A 23489-nucleotide genomic window follows, 5' to 3' on the forward strand; every position below is an offset into this window, starting at 1 on the left:
CCATTCTCCATGCCCCGACTGCCTCCCCCTTTGGTAGGCGGTCGTCCCCTAGTTTCTCCAGTGACCTGAACGGCGAGCTTCGCCTTCGCGGCTTGTCGCTCTTCCCACCATTCCAGATATCCGTGAATTTGGAAGCATGTCTCACGGGTGTGCCTTTGTTGCCCGCAATGACTACACCACATCTTAGATTTGTTCGACGGCGTTTTGTTTCATGGTCGGGGTGTGGCTCCTGGTCGTGAGTTTCCACTGCGATTGGTTTGGCGCCGGCTTTGGACTCCAAAGCTGTATCCGATTCCTCCCGATGAAGAGTCGGCGCTGTCGTGGCTGTCTGCAATCGATGTTGGGGACGCCGGTGGCATGATCTTTTGTCGAGCCGCCTCCCTCTTCACCCATCCATACTCGGTCTCCACCGAGGGAAGATGAACTTCTTTGAGAATGTCCCGTCGGATGCTATCGTACTCCTCGTTTAAGCCCGACAAGAACTTGAATAATCTCTTTGTGTTCGAGTGCACTCGGAATTGACTGATTCCCTTGTCGCAATAGTCCACTGGTGATTTTTGGCTCCGGTCCACGCTATCCACATCCCGTGGATTTTTCGGTAATATGTTTCTAAGTCCATACTCCCTTGTTTGATTGAATTCGACTTTTCCTCCAAGTCATATATGAGGTATAGATCTGCCTCACTCTCGAACGTTGTTGCAAGGCCGTCCCAAATCGCCTTGGATGTTAGATGATGTGCAAAGTCAGTAATAATATCGTTCTCGATATTATCCACGATCCAGGAGAAGACTATCAAGTCGGCCTCCTCCCATTCTTCATACTCCTTGCTCCCCGGTTCTGGTGGTGCCGGTTTGCCTATGATGTGTGCAAGGACTCCCCTGCATCCGATCTGGACTTTCATAAGTCTAGACCATAACGGGTAATTCCTCCCGTTAAGCTTAAATGCCACAGTGACATTCTTGCTTGCCCTCAATCTGATTGAGGATGATTCAATATTGGGTTTTTCGTCTGACATCTTGATGTAGGAATCTAGTTTTCTCGCTTGATCTAAACGTTTGGTCGGGATTGGTATGATAAGGCTATGATGATATTTTTCTAAGCCTATGATTTAACCTGCTCTGAAGCCATGTTAAACAATGGTTTTGCTCTGAATATTGTGTGTATTTACTGGAGGAACTATACGCCTCTTTATAGGCTAGAGATTACACTCATATGGTAAGAAACAATCATGGTAATTAGTATCCCTATACATGGTATGCTAAATCAAATTCTCTAATTTTGTCAATTATATGATTCTGGAAGATTTCTTTCCAACAGGTTATTTGTATTTTTTGTGTGCGTTAATAAAAAAATGGTGTTTAACGAGCATCGAAGTGCTTGCTAAATTGGCAAAAATGCTTGATTCACAGGAATCATCGAGAACTTACTGAACAACAAATGTGCTAGGCAAAGCGATTGTCGCTAAACATATAGATCGAGATATAACAAGCATTGATGCAAACTTACCGAGTGCTTGATACATAAACGACTAATTCCAGACGAGTAATATTATATAATCACGCTTAATTTAGGAATGGTTATGAGATATTCGTGGAAATTATGTATGGTACAAGTCAGTTGGTAAGACGTTTCACCGTGTGTGAGAGAGTTTTAACTTATACAATATGCACAAGGATAAAGGACAAATTATTTGGCTGATTAATTGGATGATGCCTTGCAGCTGAGGATGGGAATTTGTAGTATTTTCGGTTTTATTTTATTATTATGTGATTTAGGCCGTTACTAATACATCTCTAATTATGATTGTTTGGGAAATTTCATGGGTTCTTAACTAAACACCCAAAAGCATAAATAACAAAATAAATGAATTAAAAATAAATAAAAAATGACCCTAAATTGAGTCCTATTTAAACCCTCTTAATTAACAAAGATTATACGTTGATTTATTTGTAATGAAATTCGAAAATGATACTCTTATGTCTTAAGCAATCATCACTTAAAATTTTAAATAATAATTATATATTGAAAATACAAAATTTTCAAAAAAATCAGTCAGAGAGTTTTATTCCTTATTTAACCATGAAAAATTGAAAATAGTAAAACATGTATTACTACTTCTAGCGTAAAAGTATTTAAACTGTTTTTCTTTTTCATAATGTCCTACTATTACTGTTATATACACATGTTCTTATTGTTCAAAGCCGTCTTTAAAGTACAGCATATTTCGTCAAACTCTCAATTATTTTCTGGTCTATACTGTCAAAAATGTCAAATATGCACCAACAAGAATAGTTACTAGGTTTTTAACCATTGGTTATTACATGATACGTTTTTAACCATCGGTTTTACACAAATAGACAAAGTAATGCCTGAATCGATTCGATGCAAAATCATGAGTCTGTTAGAAAGAATCAATTGAGATTATGTGTTTTCACCTCTTGCCACATTGTTTGTTTTTTTCAATTTGAAAAATAAATTTTAACTTCAAATTTTCCTTCATATAGAATAGTCCCATTGACAATATTATTTTGTGGATTCAAGAGTCGTAACTCTGTTCTTCTCAACTTATTTACAGTACATACATACATACACACTTTTTTTTGTATTTATGATTTAATATTTAAATATATAATAAAAAACATGAAAACAAGATAATAAATACAAGGAAATAAATAGTACAATAAGAAGAAAAATAAAGGAAAAAGGAATTACAAAAAGAAAAGGAAAAACAGAATGTACAAAAAATATTTTCTGTACTTTTATTTGCAAGTGTGTACTTTCAAATTTCAATATATTTTCAATGAGATGTCGCTTATTTTATTTTAAGTAAATTATTTGAATTAAGTTTTTCCTTGTATTAAATTGAATACAAATAATACTGCAATTTCGTGTGTTTTAGAATTAATATTGAAATGTAAAATAAGAGTGGTAAAATAATTTGGACTAGACTAGTTTGAGTACTACTGGCCCAACCTTTATTGGGCCAAAATTTACTTATTAGCCCAGTTTTTTATTGGGCTAAAATTTGCTACAGTAATAATTAATTTGTCCTTTTTTTAATTATAATAAAAAGAAAAACAAATGTCGGTTAAAAAATTATAAATCCATATTTGGCGACGCTTGCCGCCAAATTCATGAATTTGCAGCAGTGTCCCGATTCATTCACCTCGAAAAATATTAAGTACTAACTTTCCTCGTGTTGAAGTGCAAAACCTAATCCAATTTATGATCGATAAGGTACAACTCATCCAATCCAAGCGCGGGGAACAACACGCAACTCTTGTCACGAAGCATGGAACCTGCACCTGAGCATCTCGGAGTCGTGCCAAACAGCAGCACACCTGTTGCCTAACGAGGAAAAACACGCAGTCGAGCTGGTTTCCGAGGTCAGTTCCCGCCACCGACATTACTATGTAAAAAGGAGTTGGCATAACTCGGAATTTGTAACTTCAGATTGTTCCTCTTTTTCCTTCTACTGAAAAATTTGTGGTTGAGAGGACAGAGTTAACTTAACCGTAGTTGTTGAAGATGAAGGTTTTGTTCTGTTTCTGCTGCATTCCGTGTTATCTGTTTTCGTGATTGTGATTTGATGAAGAAATGTGAAGTAGTTTTAGGGTTTATTTGTATGTATAATTAATTTGATTCGTGAATTTGGTAGTACGGATTCATTTGAATAAACAGTTACTCCTATTTGATGATTTTCATGTGTCTGAAATATCCGATTGAACTGTCGAAAGGAGTATGCATTATAAGCAACTAGTTGAGCTTTTGCTAGATTTGGAGGATAAATGTGTGGTTATGCTTGCAGGATGTGATGATTACAAGTATACTGATTACTGAAGTAGGTTAAAACTATGTTTATATGCTCAAGAGTGTTTTGTTGCGAATTTAAGGTTCATGAGACAAGATCGGACGCTTGTTCCTCTGATGATCAGGAAAGAGTGGCGACAAGGAAGCACAAGGCCGAGGCCAAAGCAAGTGAAGGTGGATCCGAACATTGGGCAAAGAGGGCCAAAACGGAGACTGAGGAGAGAGCTAAGGATGTGAAGAAGGCCAATACAGAGACTGACAAGAGAGCCGATGATGCGAATAAGGCCAATACCGAGGCTGAGGAGAGAGCCGAGGATGTGAAGAAGGCAAAAGCCAAGGGTATGGAGCAAGCTGAGGATGTGGAGATGGAAGAAAGCAAGAACAACAAGGGAGAGGAAAATGAGAATGAGAAGTCTACTGAGGAGATCATAGCAGAGTTTGAGAATATCTGTAAAGCCATGAGCGAGCATCTATCACTTCGGCAGATGCGTGAGATTCTGGAGGCAAATGGCGAAGTGAATGATGCTGTAGTCCCTGGATGGTAAGGATCATAGTAACTTACTTTTTTTTTTCTTTTTTTCTTTTGGGTGAAGACAATGGACAAGATTACTCATTGCATAGTTATTTAATGGTGCTCTGTACACTTGGATTGCAGTCAAGATGTTCTATTTTGTGGGACGTCAGACAATTGCCCTGCTTGTGGTGGCACTTTGAAGATGTCCTAGAGGAACTTTTCAAGTTCGGATGTATATACTGAGTGGTCTAGCTACACTTTTACCTCTGATCCCCAAAAAACAGGCTAATCTGGCAGACTCTGTCAAGGACTCTGATGTTGCTGGTTGAAGGTATTGTTCAAAGGCTTAATCATACAAAGTTTTTTTTTCTTCCTGTTTTATAGTATGAACTCTTTGTCCGGTACAGCCATACTGGAAGTCAAAGATTAAGGAAGCTGGGGAAAGGTTGCAAAATCGGTGATGGGCTCGTTAATGATACAGTTCGCCTTTCTTAGGTACTAAGCAGCTTAGGGTGTGTGCCACTTTGCAGGGGCGACTTTCCTGATCGTGTCTCCAGCAGCTGAGCGGGAACGTGGTGGCTGACTGAGGCAATGTGAGAATTGCTGAGCATTTCATTGTGTTTATCTCCTGGTAGGACTTAGTTCAGGGGATTTGGTGCTGGTGTTTTGCTTCAAATCAATTGTCCCGAGACAAGATTTCATGGATAGGGGAATACACTTGAAGAGATGCAAGAGCTATTTCTCAAACTCTTGCTTTATTATCAGGAATCAGGATGATGGAGTAGTTGGCATTTCTGACTTTGTATGATGATGACTGATTGAGGGTATTCTACCGGAATTCGCACAAACACAAAGGACGATGCTATGATCCTCTGTTTGATCGGTGTAAGAAGTTGGGTTGCTCTCTGTCTCTCCAGTTGAAAATAGACGCTGAAACTACAAGATGGTTACCTATTAGTTGCAGACGTTTGCCCTCATTTTGTTACTAGTGGGAGTTGCATCTTTAGGTGAAGTTGTTACAGAGCTAACTGGTGCTCCAGAGGCACATGGATTCATCACTAACCTCATCGGCGCATTCATGTTTCATTCTTATCATGGTATAACTGTCCAGCCAAACATGGTCTGGGCTCTGCAAATGACGCAGCAGAGCTGGTAAAGAAGAAATGCGAACCGGACGAGTCAGAGCATTCTACCTCAAGGTGAGCATAACGACAGCCCGCTCAAGTACAATGTGTATGCTATCTACGACCCAAAGCAAGTGATGGGCCGCGCACTGCATACTGAATATAGTCGAATATAATTTCGTATGGTGCTTATTGTTCAGGTTCGTATAAGGCCCATAGTGGCTATGAAGGTCGAGGAACGGATATTGAGTACGATACAGCTTCGCACTGGCTGCTGCCAGAGTCTGAATAGCGCTAGCCGTTCCTAACTGTTGAAGTAGTACTACATGGTTTTGTTCCTTTGAATCTCACTCTTGGTAATATGTTCCCCTTTCTTTTTCAAAGAACTTATGTTGAGAAGTATGATCTGGGAGAGTTGGTAATTGGTATGAATCATCAATGCTGCTGTTCAATTATTTGAGATGATTCATGATTACTTGTGATAAAGTAGATTCCCTTTCCTTTTTCAATTTCAATGTCTTATTTGCTCAAACACATGATCAATCAGGCACAATTCAGGAAGCTTTTTGCACAGAGAAACTAAATTCGGTTCACTGCAGAAGCTGCTTTTTAAGGTAAACGTGTAAAAATTCTTTCATTTCATTTTCACTTTACAATTTGATCAGCAAAGCAACAACACAACCTAATCTTGGAAGGTGATACATCTCTCACAATACAAACAAAACTAACAGTGACTCAACCAACTTCCACAAAAAGCTACACTACTCAAACAACATCAATGGTACATTACAAAAGGGGGAAACTTGAACTTATCTGAGACATACGGCACCGCCACCTCCGCCTCCGATCTCTGTAAATCCCTGTAGAACTGATACTCCGCCTCGTAATCATGAAGCGAGAGCTCCGCCTTCTGGTTCGTGTGGTAATGGTGCCTCGCCTCCTTCGATTTCCCAAAGCCGAAAACGCTCACCCTCTCGCAAACCCCCAGCGCCACCATCACCGCCTGCATCCCAGAGGAGTAGTGGAAGTTCACCGCGTCGTGAGCCGACGCCCACTCCACCGGATCCTTCCCAGTCGTCGCAACGAACCTCTTCAACGAGTAGTACTTCACGATCCTCGCGCATAAGGCGTCGAATCGCGGATCGGTGACGATCAATGGCGATTTGTGAGATGCGTTGCAGACTAAATAGTCGAGGAAATGCGCCGGCTGGCAAATGTACATGATCATGGCGACGTTCGCGCCATAAGGTTGGCAGAAGCAGCCCTCTCTCCTAGCGCAGAGATGCAAAATGTTGCTGTTGGCGAAGGAGATGTTCGTTTTGAAACCTACATTGCGCTCGAATCCCCTAATCCGAGCGTTGTTCAATCGGATCACGATTTCGTGGCTGTCGATTAGGTTTCCGTGATCCGATTTCAGTAAAATTCCACTGTTTCCGACGACGGCGCAGCTCCTATACTTCTCAATTGATCGTCTCACGCCATTGAAATCATCGATCGAGGATTTGATCCCACTCACGAGCTCCGACATTATATCCGGGTGGAAAAACCTCCGATTCCTCGCCCAATCGCTCAGATGCCGCCGGAATTTCTGCCAAATGCGGTGAAACTCAGGCGATCGGAGCTGCAGCGGTATCCCCCGCGCTGTCCGCAGCCTCACATCGATGTGGTACTTCCCCGAGGAAAGGAACGAGCGTTGGCGGCCGCGGCTGGCGAAATTCCCCTCAAGCAAATCCTCGATCTCCTTCTTCAATTTGGCATCGGCGGCGTCTACGGCGGCGAATCGGAGGAGCGTATCGTTGAACGGCGGCGGTTTGGGGGGTGGAGGTGATGCTGATGCGGATGCGGATGCGGATGCGGCGTCGTATCGGAGGTAGGAGGTTCGGTTCTGGTGATGAAGCGCGACTCTGAGGGTTAGGGTTCCGGCGAGGGCGAGGAGCAGCAGCACGGTGTAGAGCGGCCGCAGAGTGCGCTTCATCGAGTGGTACATTGGATCTGGAGAGGCTAAATTAGCGAGGAGATTATGTGGAGGAATTTGGAAGAGAGGAGGAGGGATCTGTTGTGGTTCATGATGAGAGAGGGAGTGAGAGGGAGGGGCGCAGAGGCATTGGGTTTGAGGTTGCAGAAATGGCGGATGTCGGCGGGAGATTGTGGATTGGTTTTTTATTTTTATAGTGGGGAGATGGGGTTGCAGAGAGAGAAGGGATCTGTGGAGGAGAGAGAGAGTGAAAGAGAAGGAGACGTAATTACCTCGTTTTATTTATGAAGTGTGCTTGGATCTAGTGTTTCCAATTTTTTTTAGTTTACTTATTTTTTTTGTATAAATGATGGGAATTTTGGGGGATTTTAAACTTATTTATGACTTACTATGTGACAATATTTCCTTATATGAAGTTATTGTCTTCGCTATTAATTGAATTCAAAATAAAAATTCTGAAGTTATTGCCGTCGCTACTAATTGAACTGTAATAAAAGGGGTACTGTCAAACAAATTATACTCCTACTTCCTTTTTTAATCCAATTTAGATTTGTCTCTTAATTTTTATAATGAATTAAAATTTTTATGAAATTTAAATTTTTTTTAGTAATTATATCAATGGTGGGAATATAAAAGATAGTCACAAGTTCATGTGTACACTATCCTCAATGAGTTATATCATCAGTTATATAGTGCAGATGATCATATTTTTGTAAGATAATTGCTAAATATATTCAAATTCATGATTTTTTTCCCAATTTATTTTATTTTGCGAGCAATGATAGAATTGGACTAAATTTCATGTTTTCACACAATTTATCCCAAACAAATATATGAATGTTTTATTGATGGGATTGAGTTCATAGGATTGTATTCATCCATTAAAGGGATGCATGTATTACGAAAATAGTATTGAAAATAGTTTTACGATCGAGGTGTTGTAAATAGTTTTGTGTTGATATTATATACTGTAATATTATTGAGAATAAAAAAACATTTTTGTTTCTTCGATTATGGGAGTCTACAATAGATCCTTTTATGTTGCATTAATGTACACCTTAGTTCAAATCTCATTAGTAATACGGATTTTATATTTATTAATTCACCTTTTATATTATATTCTTATTTTTGAATTTTTATGTAATACTCATAAAATTGCCATTATTACGTATGGATGGTGGAACCAGTGTATTTATTCATTTGTTATATGAAAAATCAATTAGGTGTTTGTTGTTTGAGAGCTATCCAAGTCCCTCCCGCAGTCCAAATGTTGGGTGGCTTGTTCATTTTTATTTTTATTTCTTTTATTTTATTTTCAAAAAAAGAATTGGTAGATGTGTACATGAAATTTTATAAAATGCCTCATAATAACATTTTATTGAAAACAATTTACTTAGGTTTTAATAATCACTTTTAGTACTTTTGAATTGCCTAATACATTGGCGTATCGGGGGTCGACAGCCCCGCCCCCTCTATGCAACTATTTTTTCCATATTCAACCGTAAAATTTCCATGTTTGTCCCCTCCGTTTGCTTTCGACATTGATTTGAAGATCAAAATAATAACCATATCTGCTACTTCCATTTTCGAATCTTAAATCCACTGCTTACTCAATATGACTGAGAACTCATAACCTCATATTCCCTACTAAAATAAAAAAAGTTATAGTAAGATTTTTAACGTGTAGACCATGCAAAAGAAATGATTAATATTCCACTACCCCATCTCACAATACGAGTCACATTTGGTGTGAGCATAAATTTTAAAAAATATAAAGAAAAGTAAGTTGAATAAGTTAATAGATAAGTAATATATGACTCTTATTAATTGAAAATGTGAATTTTATTTTGAGACGAGGATAATATTATTATATTAACATTTTGACGTATAGTAAGAATAAACAATGGTTTGATCCACTTTTCTTGTAACCTAACTCAGGGATATGTTTAGGATTTAAAAATTCGTTTATACCGATGCAGCAAATAAGTCAAAAGGGTTTCTTGATTGTGATTTACGAAATTTTAACATTTTCTAAAAGAATTTAAATTTTGGTTGTCACACTATGCGACGGCGGTAGCAATGCTGGTTTATAATTTTAGGGAATAATTAATTACTTTATTGTTTTCTTACGCTATGATTGATTTTTTTCTTTCGAAAAAGTAAATAAATGCATTGATAAAATTCCTTGGATTAATTTAAAACAGGCAGATTAATAATAACATTGAATTATTAATTTAATGTCATGTTGTAACCAGAATTCATTTGGAAAGTGTATTTATTCCCTCACTTATAGTATAGTACTATCAAACATAGCACAAATCATTCTTTGAATCTTTAAATTTGACGGTTGTGATAAGCTATATTATTAGACTAAGATGTTACATTATTAACTAAACTATATTATTTTACTAAAATAGTACGCATATTATTAGACTAATAATTTACATTATTAGATGACATGTGACATTAATATAACTGTTTTATTACAAAATCTAATAGATTACAAGTGTTTTTTTAACAATATTTATCATATGAAATTATATGTTAAATATTCACGCATCCAAATTTGTCACTACTGTCGTCTTTTCCGAAAAAAATAACTAAATAAACCAGGGAATGCACGTGTTACGAATTCTACATCTAAATTTAACAATGACTGTAATTTTGCATTTATCTAACCTCTACACCATCACAAACAGTATTTCATTTCATTTTTTTTTTAAATACAACATTGAAATTTGAAATCATGTTTCCTTCCCACCTATACTGTTATAGTGGTCAAATTAAAAAAAAGGTGAAGTATCATGCGCACTCATGCCATCAAACCATTAGTCTTTTCCCCTATGATTAGGTTAAATAATTCATCCACTCTTTACACTAAATTTAGTGCAACAAAGTTATCCACAATCTTCAGACATCATGACAGAATTAATACTTGAATACATATTTTACTGTTTTAGCATTTACTAAATATTTTTATTAGAAAAAATATACTCCTCTTCATGCAATGTTTCCAATAAGATGCGGCAATGAGAAATAGTAGTTCGATATATGCAACCTTTTTACTTCAGGAATTCAAATATATCCAATATCAACATTCTTTATCGGTTCTTATAAATAAAAAAACTGGATTTTTTCGTCAGAATTAGTGAGGCTCAAACCCACAAGTTCCACCCTTACAGAGTAATGGTTGCTCTGGTCTAACCGATTGAACCACAGAGCTCGATCAGGTAAAATATTACTAGTATATTTTAATCTTCATAATGAGATGTTTTCAAAGTACTCTTCTCTACTCTCTAGTGTTGAATTGACCCGACTAGATAGTAATTGATTTAAGAACATCTAATGCAAAAGGGCCAAAGTGAATGTGTAACTCTTCGATCCCTGAACTATGTAATGTACATCGAGGGCATACCAGCATTTTATGGAAAAAAAAAAATCTATCCTTATATATTTCCTATCGAAGAAGTGTAATAACATGGTTTGGGAGGAGAGGGAATATCAGACACTATACACTGGGCCAATATTCATATATGACCCAAATAAGTTAACACAAAGCCCAATACATTTTAACACAAGGCCCATATAAGAAAGCTCAATAAAGCGCAACGCGATTTCCATTTTGAAGTCAACAATTCATCGCGTCCATTTCCAATATCTTTCAAATCCCAATTTTGTTCTTTGCATCGTCTCCCAATTCATCGCGCCTCCCAAATCCGACGCGAAATTGAGCTGAAATCGACCAATTCGGACGCGGGAAGAGCTCAATTATTTATGATCGGCGACGATGTATAGCAATTTCAAGGAGCAAGCGATCGAGTATGTCCGGCAAGCCGTCGCCGAGGATAACGCCGGAAACTACGCCAAGGCTTTCCCTCTTTACATGAACGCGCTCGAGTATTTCAAGACGCACCTCAAGTACGAGAAGAACCCTAAGATTAAGGAGGCGATCACGCAGAAGTTCACCGAGTACCTGCGTCGGGCGGAGGAGATCCGCGCCGTGCTCGACGAGGGGGGATCGGGCCCCGCCGCGAATGGGGATGCGGCGGTGGCGACGCGACCGAAGACCAAGCCCAAGGACGGGAAGGACGGTGAGGGGGAGGATGGGGATAAGGAGAAGCTTCGGGCCGGGCTCAACTCGGCGATTGTTAGGGAGAAGCCCAATGTTAAGTGGAATGATGTGGCTGGATTGGAGAGCGCGAAGCAGGCACTGCAGGAGGCCGTGATTCTCCCCGTGAAGTTCCCGCAGTTCTTTACTGGTATAATTTCGCGATTTTATTTTGAAATGCGTGCATTGCAAGAGTATAATGTGTGATAAGTGATTGGTTTATTGTGGTCTTTATGTGTTGCTTGGGTAATGGCTATCCTGTTTGCTCGTATTATGCCTGTTCTGATTTTGAACTGTGAATATGCACTTGTTCGAAGAAAAGGTGGTCGAAATCACAATTTTAGGGCACATAGATTAAGGTTAAGAGGTGGTGGGCAGACATTGAGAAAGGTGGCATGGTTGTTAGTTGAAATTGCTTGCTCAGATACTGATAAGTAGACTTTGAAATCTTTGCTACTCATGTCATTTTCATCCTTACAATGGAAATGGATAATGGTATGGGGAAGACTTATATCATGAAAAGGGGTTATCCTTGTGGAAGAGACATTTAACCTTATTTTTGTACTATTATGTTAGAGATTTAGTAGTAATACTTTTGGGTATGCACCTTAAATAGTTCCGTTTCTGTACCATGTATATATAATAGGTAGCGGAAGCACATTCAGTTTGGAGCATGGTCAATTAGTTGAATGCCTAGCTCGTTATATTTAATGTACTGCTCTTTGTATAGGTAAGAGACGCCCTTGGAGGGCTTTTCTTTTGTATGGTCCTCCTGGAACGGGAAAGTCATACTTGGCCAAGGCTGTTGCCACTGAAGCTGACTCAACATTTTTCAGGTCATTTAGCTTCCTTGATATATGTATTTTCTGCTTGCCCTTGATAGATGAATGTCTATTAAGCTTGCAATGTTCTTTAAAAGTATGTTATCTGGTTTTCATCTAGTAGTTGTGAAGTTGGTAAATGATATCTGCTGTTTTCTTTCAGTGTTTCTTCTTCAGACTTGGTTTCAAAATGGATGGGTGAAAGTGAAAAACTAGTTTCTAATCTCTTTCAAATGGCACGTGAAAGTTCCCCCTCAATCATATTTGTTGATGAAATAGATTCCCTCTGTGGACAGCGTGGGGAAGGGAATGAAAGTGAAGCATCTCGACGAATCAAAACAGAATTGCTTGTGCAGATGCAGGTAATTGTAGTTAAGGGTCCAAATGATTGAAAGTATGCCTAGAAATTTCTTTGACATGTCTTAAGAAGACCTCTTAGGAGAATTTCTATTATTCATGTCATGAACATAGACCCTGCATCTTGAACTCTGCATCTTAATGTGGGTTGCAAATTTTTACCTCTCAAACTTGCTGCTTCATTTGAATATGACCCTGGGACTTGAGTGTTTTCAGTCCTTTATTCTCGAACTCAAATTCTAATTTTCTATTTTATGAATATTCTGACTGTTGTTACATTTGAGATATTTGGAAATGGCTTGTCATTATTGCAAGTAGTGTTTAATTATTATGGGTTTTTTGAATCATAAATGGTGAGGTTATGTATGGAATTTATCCATCGTGTTTATCCTGGATTTATTTGTGGTTTCTGTGTTGGGGTATTCTTCTCATGCAGTTCAAATGGGAGAATATTAGTATTTGATATCGAACATCAGACACCAACATTAGATGTTGAAAATAACTTTGAGCAAACAACACTACATAATAAATGTGGATTGTATCTTGAAACTTCAATAGTTATTTTATGTGGTGTTCAGCTTACAATGTATAAGATGATAATTACGTTTAGATTCGTAGGTTTCCTATTACTGTCCTGTACCATGAGATATATTTTGTCTGTGGTGGTTTTGGTTTGCCTATATCATTTGAAATGAAAATCTGACATTTTCCAGTTCTATTGTTATCATATATACATCAGGGGGTGGGACACAATGATGACAAAGTTCTTGTTCTTGCTGCCACTAACACTCCTTATGCTCTTGATCAGGTAATAGTTAGTTGCACTGTTGATGGTAGAAAATAGACATTTTTCATTCAACTTCTTTATTATTATTATTTTTATTAATATATTTATATTTATTTCGTATAGGCTATAAGGCGGCGGTTTGACAAGCGGATTTATATCCCTCTACCAGATGTGAAGGCACGTCAGCACATGTTCAAGGTATGGAACACTCTTTCATCTCACCAATTGAAATGGAACCAGAACTAATTAAAGGTTAAAACAATCTCCTGTGGCTTGTTACTCTTGCAGGTGCATTTAGGAGATACTCCTCATAACTTGACTGAAAGCGACTTTGAAAGCCTAGCACGTAAAACAGAAGGTTTTTCTGGTTCAGATATTTCTGTTTGTGTAAGTCTGCAACTGTTTATTTGTTGATGATGTTTAGATAGTCTCTGTACTAAATTTTCAGTGCTGCCGTTCTCAACGGAACCTGCACATGTCGTTTGAACTTAGAATTGATGCGAATGACTTTAATAGGTTAAAGACGTCCTATTTGAGCCTGTACGGAAAACACAAGATGCAATGTTCTTCATCAAGACACCCAGTGGCTCATGGGTGCCATGTGGACCCAAGCAACCTGGTGCCGTCCAGATAACAATGCAGGAGCTTGCTGCGAAAGGACTTGCTGCACAGGTATCTACTTAGTTGAAGCACGTGTATATTGTAATTTGTGTAAAACATAATGATGTTTAAATGTGAGTAAATGTACGTTGGTATATATTTCTGCCTGAGCCTCTATCTCCTCATTAGCAACTAAATGCTGTCTATACCATGATGCTTTTGTAGATCAACCCACCTCCTATATCAAAAACAGACTTTGACAAGGTGCTTGCAAGGCAACGACCAACTGTGAGCAAATCTGATCTCGATGTGCATGAGAGATTCACAAAGGAATTTGGCGAGGAAGGCTGATGAACATTAGGTGTTTCAGCCTGCTACGGCTTGTGTACCCGGTGACCTTTGTATATTATGTTTTTCTCTACTGCATTCAGATATTAGCCTCGTCAGACGGGAAGGTTAGACTGCTTTGCATTTTCCTCTAGCATTTGGCCAGAAAAATGAGCTGACACTTCCCAAATTGCTGTACTTAATTGTTATGTACAAACATAAAAATTTAAAACTACTCCAAGAAACTTGTCAATATGGTGTGTTTGTGATTATTGATTATCTTATTTTAGCAATTCTTACATTACATATTTGTGTTTAGAAAAGAGGTTCATATCATACAGTAACATTGTAAACTTGTAATGATGTATGGCATCTACAGTAGTGAATGTGTCCTCTTTTTCGAACGTATCTATAGAATTCAATGGCAACGAGGCACTCGGATGAGCAAACTGTGGGTGATATTTTTCTCCTTCTAGTACCGTCGATATCGTTCCACCAGCAAACGCGTAGGCGATAAGACTGTTGTTGTGGGCCATCGTTCTGCCGTTTTCCATGTATTCAGATCAATAGTGGCTAAAATGATACTCCGTCTACAAAAAATAGCCTTATTTTTTTCATTTTGGTCCATCTGTGAAATTATTTTCATTTTTCTATTTATGAAAACATTTTCATAACTTTTTATCCTATCTCATAATTTACTCATTTTTTCTTTCTTTCTTCTACTTTACTAATTGTATATTAACCTCCGTAATCTACTGATGACCACGTCATCTACAAATAATATTACTAGTACTTTCTGCGTTCTAAGGAAGATGACATGTTCCTTGGGCGACACGGGATTTATGTAACTTTATTTTATGTGTTAAGTGGAGAGAGTAAAGTAAGAGAGATGAAATAAAGTAGAGATAAAATGTATTTTTATTTTTAGTAATATGTCATTTTGGTAGAGAGAAATTAAAAAAGAAAGTGGGTCATATTTGGTAGGATAGAGAGATTACTATTTTTTGTACGAATAGAGCAAATACCATATTACTCCACTATTAAACACATGGACTAGTTCAATCCAATGTAAGGCCCATACAAGAAAGCCCAATAAAGCGCGACGCGATTTCAATTTTGAAGTCAACAATTCATTGCATCCATTCCCAACTTCATCCAAGCCACAGCAAAATCCCAATTTTGTTCTTTACATAAACTCCCAATTCACCGCGCCTCCAAATCCGACGCGAAATCGAGCTGAAATCGATCAATTCGGCCGCCGGAAAAGCTCAATTATTTATGATCGGCGACGATGTATAGCAATTTCAAGGAGCAAGCGATCGAGTATGTCCGGCAAGCCGTCGCCGAGGATAACGCCGGAAACTATGCCAAGGCTTTCCCGCTGTACATGAACGCGCTCGAGTATTTCAAGACGCACCTCAAGTATGAGAAAAACCCTAAGATTAAGGAGGCGATCACGCAGAAGTTTACCGAGTACCTGCGCCGGGCCGAGGAGATCCGCGCTGTGCTCGACGAGGGGGGATCGGGCCCCGCCGAGAATGGGGACGCGGCGGTGGCGACTCGGCCGAAGACCAAGCCCAAGGACGGGAAGGACGGTGAGGGGGAGGATGGGGATAAGGAGAAGCTTCGGGCCGGGCTCAACTCGGCGATTGTTAGGGAGAAGCCGAATGTTAAGTGGAATGATGTGGCTGGATTGGAGAGTGCGAAGCAGGCACTGCAGGAGGCCGTGATTCTCCCCGTGAAGTTCCCGCAGTTCTTTACTGGTATGATTTCGAGATTGTATTTTGGCATGCTATGATAAGTGATTGGTTTATGGCGGTGTTTTATGTGTTTCCTGGTTAATAGGTATCCTGTTTGCTCGTATTAAGCCTGTTGTGGTTTTGAACTGTGAATATGTGTTTGTTATAAGTAAATGTAGTCGGAATCATAATTTTAGGGCACGTAGATTAAGGGTAAGACCGTAAGAGGTGCTGAGCACACAAAGAGAAAGATGGCATGGCTTGCATTGTTTTTTGTTGTGCGTAATGTAATCGTTGTCTCCGCAGTCCTGCTCTGATACTGATAACTGATAAGTTTATTTTGAGGTCTTTCCTACTTATTTCATTTTCATCCTTACAATTGATAATATATGATGAAGGATGGAAGATTTTAACCTTCTGATTATATTATGATTAGAGATGTATTAATACTTTTGGGTATGGAACTTAACGAGGTCCTTTTCCGTACCTGGGTACACAATAGAGGAAGCACATTCAGTTTAGAGCATGGTCAATGATTTGAATGCCTAGCTTGTTACGTTTTTTAGGTAAGAGGCGCCCTTGGAGGGCTTTTCTTTTGTATGGTCCTCCTGGAACGGGAAAGTCATACTTGGCCAAGGCTGTTGCCACTGAAGCTGACTCAACATTTTTCAGGTCATTTATTTTCCTCATTATATGTATTTTCTGCTTGCCAATGTTGCTTGAAAAGTCTGTTATCCAGTTGTCTCCTTTTCTTCTTTTTCAATGATCTTGTAGTTGTGAAGTTGTTAAATGGCATCTGCTGTTTTCTTTCAGTGTTTCTTCTTCAGACTTGGTTTCAAAATGGATGGGTGAAAGTGAAAAACTAGTCTCCAATCTCTTTCAAATGGCACGTGAAAGTTCTCCCTCAATCATATTTGTTGATGAAATAGATTCCCTCTGTGGACAGCGTGGGGAAGGGAATGAAAGTGAAGCATCTAGACGAATCAAAACAGAATTGCTTGTGCAGATGCAGGTAATTGTAGTTAAGGGTCATAAAGATTGAAATTAAGCCTAGAAATGTTATTTGCATCTGTTAAGAACTAAGAAGATCTCTTACTAGAATTTCTATCATTCATGAACATGGATACCCTGCATCTAGAACATAGATTATATCGCTTTTTCCCTTCACTATTATCCTGGATTTATTGTTGGTTTTTGTATTGGGAAAGTTTGTATTCTTCTCATGCAGTTCACGTGGAACAATATTATTTGATATATTGAACACCAGACTTCAACATTAACTTTATATAATACCCTTGAGCAATAAATACTAGTACATAATAAATTTGGATTGTATCTCTAAACTTCAAAAGTTATTTTATGTGATGTTCAGCTTACAAGTGTATAAGATGACAATTAAGCTTAGATTAGTAGGATTCCTAGCTCTGTCCTGTACTGTTTGACTATACCATTTGAAATGAAAATTTGACATTTTCCAGTTCTATTGTTATCTTATATACATCAGGGGGTGGGACACAATGATGACAAAGTTCTTGTTCTTGCTGCCACTAACACTCCTTATGCTCTTGATCAGGTAATAGTTAGTTGCACTGTTGATGGTGGAAAATAGACATTTTTCATTCAACTTTGATATTATTTTTTTATTAATATATTTATTTCGTATAGGCTATAAGGCGGCGGTTTGACAAGCGAATTTATATCCCTCTACCAGATGTGAAGGCACGGCAGCACATGTTCAAGGTATGAAGCACTCTTTCATCTCACTAATTGGATTTGAACCAGAATTGAAGATTAAAATCATCTCTCGTGGCTTTTTTGCAGGTGCATTTAGGAGATACTCCTCATAACTTGAATGAAAGCGACTTTGAAAGCCTAGCTCGTAAAACAGAAGGTTTTTCTGGTTCAGATATATCTGTCTGTGTAAGTCTGCAACTGTTTATTTATAGATGATGTTTAGATAGTCTTTGTACTAAATATTTATTATTTAGTGCTGCCACAGCCATTCTCATCGGAACCTGCCCATATCTTTTTGGACTTAGAATTGATGCGAATGACTTTAACAGGTTAAAGATGTCCTATTTGAGCCTGTACGGAAAACACAAGATGCAATGTTCTTCATTAACACACCTAGTGGCTCATGGGTGCCATGTGGACCCAAGCAACCTGGTGCCGTCCAGATAACCATGCAGGAGCTTGCTGCAAAAGGACTTGCTGCACAGGTACAAACTTTAGTTGAAGGCCACGTGTATATTGTAATATGTGTAAAATATAATGATGTTTAAATGTAAGTAAATGTACGTCGGTATATATTTCTGCACGAGCCTCTTTCTCCTCATAAGCAACTAAATTGTGTATACCCTGATGCTTTTGTAGATCAACCCACCTCCAATATCAAAAACAGACTTTGACAAGGTGCTTGCGAGGCAAAGGCCAACGGTGAGCAAATCAGATCTTGATGTGCATGAGAGATTCACAAAGGAATTTGGCGAGGAAGGCTGACCTACCAACATGAGGTGCTTTAGCCTGCTAAGACTTGTGTACCCGGTGACTTTTGTATATTATGTTTTTTTCTACTGCATTCAGATATTAGCCTCGTCAAACGGGAAGGTTAGACGGTTTCACATTTTCCTCCAGCATTTGGCCAGAAAAATGAGCCGACACTTCCCAAATTGCTGTACTATTATTATGTACAAACATAAAAATTTAAAACTACTCCAAGAAACGTTGTCAATATGGTGTGTTTGTGATTCTTGATTATCTTATTTTAGCAATTCTTACATTCCATAATCGTTTTAGAAAAAAAAAGGTTCATTACATATATAGTAAATTTGTTATGATATATGGCATCTACAGGAGTGAACGTGTCCTCTTTTTTTCGCACGTGACTATAGAATTCAATGGAGACGAGGCACTACCCTCACGATCGGATGAGCAAGCTGCAGGCGACATTTACTCCTGGTACAGTCAGTATCGTTCCACCAGCAAATGTGAAGGAGGGAAGGCTGCTGTTGCTGGTCGCTGTTCTGCCATTTTTCAAGTATTTATATCAACAGTTGCTGATGATGGTAGAGGAGTAGCTGCTATAAGAGACTCTTTGTATACGAAAAATAGTCCCATTTTTTCATTTTGACCCTCCACGTAAATCTGTCTCATTTTCTAATCTATGAAAACTTTCTCACCGTGTTTCCTCTTTTTCCTTTCTATCTTATCCATTTTTTTTCTCTCATAATTTACTAATTGCTTGATAAAATCTATGTTGTCCATAAATGAAATTATTTTCTGTGGACGAAGGGAGTACATCACATAATGAGTTGTTATTGACAAAGTAAAGCCATTGGATGCTGCAATTATATTTTCTGAGATATATCTTGCTCCAAATGGATGTAACTTCAGTATTATGATATTATTCTGATGATATATTATATACATGGACCAGTTCAATCCAATTTTCATACTTCAAAATTCTTGAACAATTGTTCTATTTTGAATTGAAAAACTAATAAAAATCACACATCAAGGATACTAACAGAAGCCGGCTTCAGAATCTCATTTGGAACCATACATTTATACTCAATCAATTATCTGAAAATTTTGTATGATGTTTTGTACTCAGGCAAAAAGTTGATGAAAGCCGGCTTGAAAAAATAGATTCAGCACAAACTTATAGTGTATAAATTCCCAAGTAATCGAAAAGCCACACCAACATTAATCTTTCCTTCAAAACACTCACTTTAGCAACATGGATTTGGTGAAACTCTTTACCTTACTTCTCTTGTTTCGATTCGCACTAGCAAGTGGAGATGGTCTTACTAGAAAGGTACGGACTGCATGAACTCATACTACTGATACGTGCACCAGTACAACGTCGTGCCTGTGCACTACACGCGACTAATGTTTCCCCTCGTTTTCTTGAATCATGCAGCATTATGTAGTTTACATGGGTGAGCACTCGTTCGAGGACTCAGAGTCAGTGATCACAGCTAACCATGAGATGCTTACCTCGGTAATGGGAAGGTAAAGCTTTGAGCTTCTTCCATCTTTGAGCAGATATCGAAAAACGAAGCTGCTAAAACCATAGCATAGACATACTGAAACTAACATCTGTTTTCCTGGTTAAATTTTCAGTCACGAGGGGGCGCAGGGTGCAGTGGTCCACCATTATACGAAGACGTTCAGAGGCTTCTCCGCAATGCTAACCTCGGATCAAGCAAGAAAGCTCCAAGGTTCGTCCGTTCCTGAACTCAATATCTCTTACAAGAATCATCTGTGTTCTGATAACAATTTGTTTCTTTTGACTGCAGAGAGTGATTCAGTAGTATCTGTGTTCGAGAGCAAGACAAGCCGTATCCATACAACGCACTCGTGGGAATTTCTTGGTGTAACCAACTTGGAAAATAGCCATCAATCGTTGAAGGACTCTACATCCGACACGATCATTGGAGTTATTGATTCGGGTACATGCTCTCCTCTAGAATGTCTGTTTATATGCTAACTAATTTTAGAATGAAAAATGAATGATCCTACGTTTAGGGGTGTGGCCCGAGTCCAAGAGCTTCAACGACTACGGGCTAGGTCCAGTGCCCATGAAATTCAAGGGTGTGTGCTCAACCGGTGAAAACTTCACCCTGTCAAACTGCAACAGGTAAAATAAGCATGTTCATAGTTTCACAGTTTACTTGTTATGATGCATTGTGATTCCTATTTGCAGAAAAATAATAGGAGCAAGATTTTACTACCAAGGATTTGTAGCAGAATCCGGGCCTCTTGAATCGTTCAACGAGACATTTTTCCTGTCGGCCAGAGACTCTGATGGTCACGGAACACACACTGCATCCACCATTGCTGGCTCAGAGGTTCCCAACATCAGCGTGTTTGGAATAGGGAAAGGCACAGTGAGAGGAGGCGCAACAAGAGCTCGTCTGGCAATCTACAAGGCTTGCTGGTTTGGCTTCTGCAGTGATGCAGACATCCTTTCCGCGATGGATGATGCAGTCAGTGATGGCGTGGATGTTATATCAATGTCGCTCGGACCAGGTCCGCCCCAGTCTGTCTACTTCAGAGATGCAAATTCCATTGGAAGCTTTCACGCGTTCCAGAAAGGAGTAGTCGTTTCTGCATCAGCTGGTAACAGCTTTCTCCCCGGAACTGTGACCAATGCTGCTCCGTGGATCCTCACTGTCGCAGCGAGCACCATGGATCGTGAGATTCAGAGTAATATATATCTAGGAAATTCACAACTTATAAGGGTAATCAATCAATCATATAAACACCTACATTGATTAAAGTACCTGTTATTCTTCATGCTTCTAATATCAAGTCTTGCTTGTTTGAAGGGTTTTAGCATAAACCCTTTTCAGATGAACAACTACTACGGTTTGGTGGTTGGGAGTGCAGCAGCAGCGGCTGGGGTTCCCTCTGCAAACGCGAGGTACTTTCCTTGTTCTCGTTCTTGAATCTTCGAGTGTCTGATTCTGTTTTATCTGCCAGCTTTTGTAAGAGCGACACCCTAGATCCGGCTCTGGTTAAGGGGAGGATAGTTGTCTGCACGCTCGAAGAAATTCTTGATTCACGAAACGAAAAGGCTGCTACTGTGAAACAAGCTGGTGGTGTGGGGATAATACTGGTTGATCCACTAGCTGAAGACATCACATTTCAGTTTGAAATCCCAGGCACTATAATCAACATTCAAGAAGCAGAAAAACTTCAAACATACATGGTTTCGAACCAGTAAGTTTGACTTTCGTCTATCTAAACATCATATATTAGTTCCTTAACTATACCGGTTCTGTTGTGACAGAAACCCAGTGGCTAGAATATCACAGACAGTGACAGTTCAGCCGACTAAACCAGCGCCCGAGATGGCAATGTTCTCGTCTGCAGGGCCTAATGTTATCAGCTCGGATATAATCAAAGTATGTGTTTGTAAGTAGTTTTCAGAAACAAACAAGTGGAGAAGAGATAAAAACTCATATCTTTCACCTTTTCATTTTCAGCCGGATATAACAGCGCCAGGTGTGAACGTGCTGGCAGCGTGGTCTCCCTTGGCCACTGTCAACACGGCTGGAAGAGAAATCGACTACAACATAATCTCGGGCACTTCAATGTCCTGCCCCCATGTCTCTGCTCTTGCTGCCATTGTCAAATCTGTCCATCCTTCATGGAGCCCTGCAGCGATCAAGTCTGCGATAATGACAACAGGTAACGTTTAAACTAAGCCTACAACGTGCTTCATGTTCTAACTCTGTCCATTTTGCTGTAGCAACGACTCAAGACAACGTTAGGAGCTCGATTAGAAGACATCCAAATGGAACTGAAGCCTCACCTTTCGATTATGGATCCGGTCATGTCAATCCGGCTGCAGCAGTCGACCCCGGATTGGTTTACGATTTTGACAGCAGCGACGTCATTGATTTCCTGTGCAGCACCGGTGCAAGCCCTGGTCAGCTGAAGAACCTCACTGGTGAGACGACATACTGCAGGAACACCACAGCATCCTCGTATGACTTCAATTATCCGTCAATTGGAGTCTCGGACCTGAAAGGGAACATATCAGTGCATAGAACAGTTACGTATTATGGGGAAGGGCCGGCTGTATACAAGGTGGAAGTAGACTCTCCCGCTGGTGCATACGTCTCAGTCACTCCGAACGAAATAAGCTTCAAACAGGCGGGGGAAAAGATGTCTTTCGTGATAAATTTCACACCCTACAAAGGCAGCAACGAGAACTTCGTGTTTGGAGCTTTGACATGGACTGATGGAACACACGTCGTGAGGAGTCCGATTGCTGTCAACATCTCTCTCTAGGAAGCGTGTGAGTGAGGCTAGGAAACACATTCAAACAGCTCATGTAATTGTCATTGAATTCAACCTCATCAAAATGTAACCAAGTTTGCAATAGAAAAGTGTCTCATTTATATCTCTATGTTTTCCTTTATTATTCAACATAGAAATACACTCTGAACAGAGCAGAAAGATCCAAAATCAATTCATGCTTCCCCAATATCATAAATTCATTAATGCTTGTAATTTGTAAGAGAAATGACCAGTAAATCAACAGAAGATCATAAGCCTCTGCTGAAGTGTTGGAATCTATTCGAAGTGGAAGGCTGCTGGCCTTTGGACGGGCCGAGAAAGGATGGGCTTCCTTCTGTGTTGTCCCTCTGATTTATATCATCGCGTACATCATTTGTATCTGGGGTGACATCCTGCACCCATCAAGCAGGCCGAGAACAGTTCCGACATCTTCTTGACAGCACAATCCGTGAGCAACGTCTCATGAAACACTCTCTTCATTATCCAAATTTCCATTCTTGACAGCATAATGGTT

General features: G+C 39.2%; 6 protein-coding genes and 1 long non-coding RNA gene across 13 annotated transcripts; 5 read left to right on the top strand and 2 right to left on the bottom strand.

Annotated features, from left to right (window-relative positions):
• Window positions 1-1228: 1228 nt before the first annotated feature.
• LOC121744621 (protein ADP-ribosyltransferase PARP3-like) lies at window positions 1229-5918 on the top strand. The gene is made up of 6 exons (XM_042138216.1): window positions 1229-1253; window positions 3238-3386; window positions 3894-4351; window positions 4466-4655; window positions 4732-5523; window positions 5649-5918. Exons 1-4 carry the CDS (start codon window positions 1229-1231, stop codon window positions 4533-4535), a joined length of 702 nt encoding a protein of 233 aa, XP_041994150.1. The 3' UTR covers window positions 4536-4655; window positions 4732-5523; window positions 5649-5918.
• Window positions 5919-6054: 136 nt separating this feature from the next.
• Window positions 6055-7801, bottom strand: LOC121743505 (beta-1,6-galactosyltransferase GALT29A-like). Its single transcript, XM_042136814.1, has one exon. It carries the CDS (start codon window positions 7433-7435, stop codon window positions 6224-6226), a length of 1212 nt encoding a protein of 403 aa, XP_041992748.1. The 5' UTR covers window positions 7436-7801; the 3' UTR covers window positions 6055-6223.
• Window positions 7802-11058: 3257 nt separating this feature from the next.
• On the top strand, window positions 11059-14695 carry LOC121743202 (protein SUPPRESSOR OF K(+) TRANSPORT GROWTH DEFECT 1). Its single transcript, XM_042136435.1, has 8 exons — window positions 11059-11682; window positions 12262-12367; window positions 12516-12714; window positions 13449-13517; window positions 13620-13694; window positions 13785-13883; window positions 14013-14168; window positions 14322-14695. The coding sequence occupies exons 1-8, from the start codon at window positions 11211-11213 to the stop codon at window positions 14445-14447; spliced, it is 1302 nt and encodes a 433-aa protein (XP_041992369.1). The 5' UTR covers window positions 11059-11210; the 3' UTR covers window positions 14448-14695.
• An 856-nt stretch (window positions 14696-15551) lies between these two features.
• Window positions 15552-19354, top strand: LOC121742937 (protein SUPPRESSOR OF K(+) TRANSPORT GROWTH DEFECT 1-like). 3 transcript variants are annotated; one of them, XM_042136086.1, is made up of 9 exons: window positions 15552-16186; window positions 16729-16834; window positions 16976-17174; window positions 17667-17735; window positions 17828-17902; window positions 17984-18082; window positions 18226-18381; window positions 18536-18675; window positions 19016-19354. In XM_042136086.1, the coding sequence occupies exons 1-8, from the start codon at window positions 15715-15717 to the stop codon at window positions 18659-18661; spliced, it is 1302 nt and encodes a 433-aa protein (XP_041992020.1). In that variant the 5' UTR covers window positions 15552-15714; the 3' UTR covers window positions 18662-18675; window positions 19016-19354. The 3 variants fall into 3 exon arrangements, with proteins under 3 accessions (XP_041992020.1, XP_041992021.1, XP_041992019.1); XM_042136087.1 differs by having other exon boundaries at window positions 19054-19354; XM_042136085.1 differs by lacking the exon at window positions 19016-19354 and having other exon boundaries at window positions 18536-18919.
• Window positions 19355-20078: 724 nt separating this feature from the next.
• LOC121744298 (subtilisin-like serine-protease S) lies at window positions 20079-20654 on the top strand. Of its 2 annotated transcripts, XM_042137793.1 has the most exons (3): window positions 20079-20176; window positions 20288-20385; window positions 20464-20654. In XM_042137793.1, exons 1-3 carry the CDS (start codon window positions 20079-20081, stop codon window positions 20652-20654), a joined length of 387 nt encoding a protein of 128 aa, XP_041993727.1. The 2 variants fall into 2 exon arrangements, with proteins under 2 accessions (XP_041993727.1, XP_041993726.1); XM_042137792.1 differs by having other exon boundaries at window positions 20288-20654.
• A 22-nt stretch (window positions 20655-20676) lies between these two features.
• On the top strand, window positions 20677-21615 carry LOC121744622 (subtilisin-like serine-protease S). Its single transcript, XM_042138217.1, has 3 exons — window positions 20677-20804; window positions 20871-21408; window positions 21496-21615. Exons 1-3 carry the CDS (start codon window positions 20677-20679, stop codon window positions 21613-21615), a joined length of 786 nt encoding a protein of 261 aa, XP_041994151.1.
• A 41-nt stretch (window positions 21616-21656) lies between these two features.
• LOC121744299 lies at window positions 21657-22898 on the bottom strand. 4 transcript variants are annotated; one of them, XR_006038543.1, is made up of 5 exons: window positions 22760-22898; window positions 22485-22696; window positions 22142-22342; window positions 21943-22036; window positions 21681-21798 (listed from the first exon to the last, which is right to left on the bottom strand). It is a non-coding gene; the product is annotated as an uncharacterized LOC121744299 (long non-coding RNA). The 4 variants fall into 4 exon arrangements; XR_006038544.1 differs by having other exon boundaries at window positions 21708-21834; XR_006038542.1 differs by lacking the exon at window positions 21943-22036 and having other exon boundaries at window positions 21657-21798.
• Window positions 22899-23489: the final 591 nt, after the last annotated feature.

The sequence above is a fragment of the Salvia splendens genome, chromosome 8, assembly GCF_004379255.2.
Source record: "Salvia splendens isolate huo1 chromosome 8, SspV2, whole genome shotgun sequence".
Taxonomy (NCBI): domain Eukaryota; kingdom Viridiplantae; phylum Streptophyta; class Magnoliopsida; order Lamiales; family Lamiaceae; genus Salvia; species Salvia splendens.

Coding starts and splice junctions, on each gene's coding strand:
- LOC121744621 (XM_042138216.1), top strand. CDS start 1,229: ATGGTAATTAGTATCCCTATACATG. Junction 1,254..3,237: donor AATTAGTATCCCTATACATG/GTATGCTAAATC, acceptor ATGATCGATAAG/GTACAACTCATCCAATCCAA. Junction 3,387..3,893: donor CAGTCGAGCTGGTTTCCGAG/GTCAGTTCCCGC, acceptor TGCGAATTTAAG/GTTCATGAGACAAGATCGGA.
- LOC121743505 (XM_042136814.1), bottom strand. CDS start 7,435: ATGTACCACTCGATGAAGCGCACTCTGCGGCCGCTCTACACCGTGCTG.
- LOC121743202 (XM_042136435.1), top strand. CDS start 11,211: ATGTATAGCAATTTCAAGGAGCAAGCGATCGAGTATGTCCGGCAAGCC. Junction 11,683..12,261: donor GTTCCCGCAGTTCTTTACTG/GTATAATTTCGC, acceptor CTCTTTGTATAG/GTAAGAGACGCCCTTGGAGG. Junction 12,715..13,448: donor AATTGCTTGTGCAGATGCAG/GTAATTGTAGTT, acceptor TATATACATCAG/GGGGTGGGACACAATGATGA.
- LOC121742937 (XM_042136086.1), top strand. CDS start 15,715: ATGTATAGCAATTTCAAGGAGCAAGCGATCGAGTATGTCCGGCAAGCC. Junction 17,175..17,666: donor AATTGCTTGTGCAGATGCAG/GTAATTGTAGTT, acceptor TATATACATCAG/GGGGTGGGACACAATGATGA. Junction 17,736..17,827: donor CTCCTTATGCTCTTGATCAG/GTAATAGTTAGT, acceptor TATTTCGTATAG/GCTATAAGGCGGCGGTTTGA.
- LOC121744298 (XM_042137792.1), top strand. CDS start 20,079: ATGCAGCATTATGTAGTTTACATGGGTGAGCACTCGTTCGAGGACTCA. Junction 20,177..20,287: donor CTTACCTCGGTAATGGGAAG/GTAAAGCTTTGA, acceptor TTAAATTTTCAG/TCACGAGGGGGCGCAGGGTG.
- LOC121744622 (XM_042138217.1), top strand. CDS start 20,677: ATGATCCTACGTTTAGGGGTGTGGCCCGAGTCCAAGAGCTTCAACGAC. Junction 20,805..20,870: donor ACCCTGTCAAACTGCAACAG/GTAAAATAAGCA, acceptor TCCTATTTGCAG/AAAAATAATAGGAGCAAGAT. Junction 21,409..21,495: donor GAAATTCACAACTTATAAGG/GTAATCAATCAA, acceptor GCTTGTTTGAAG/GGTTTTAGCATAAACCCTTT.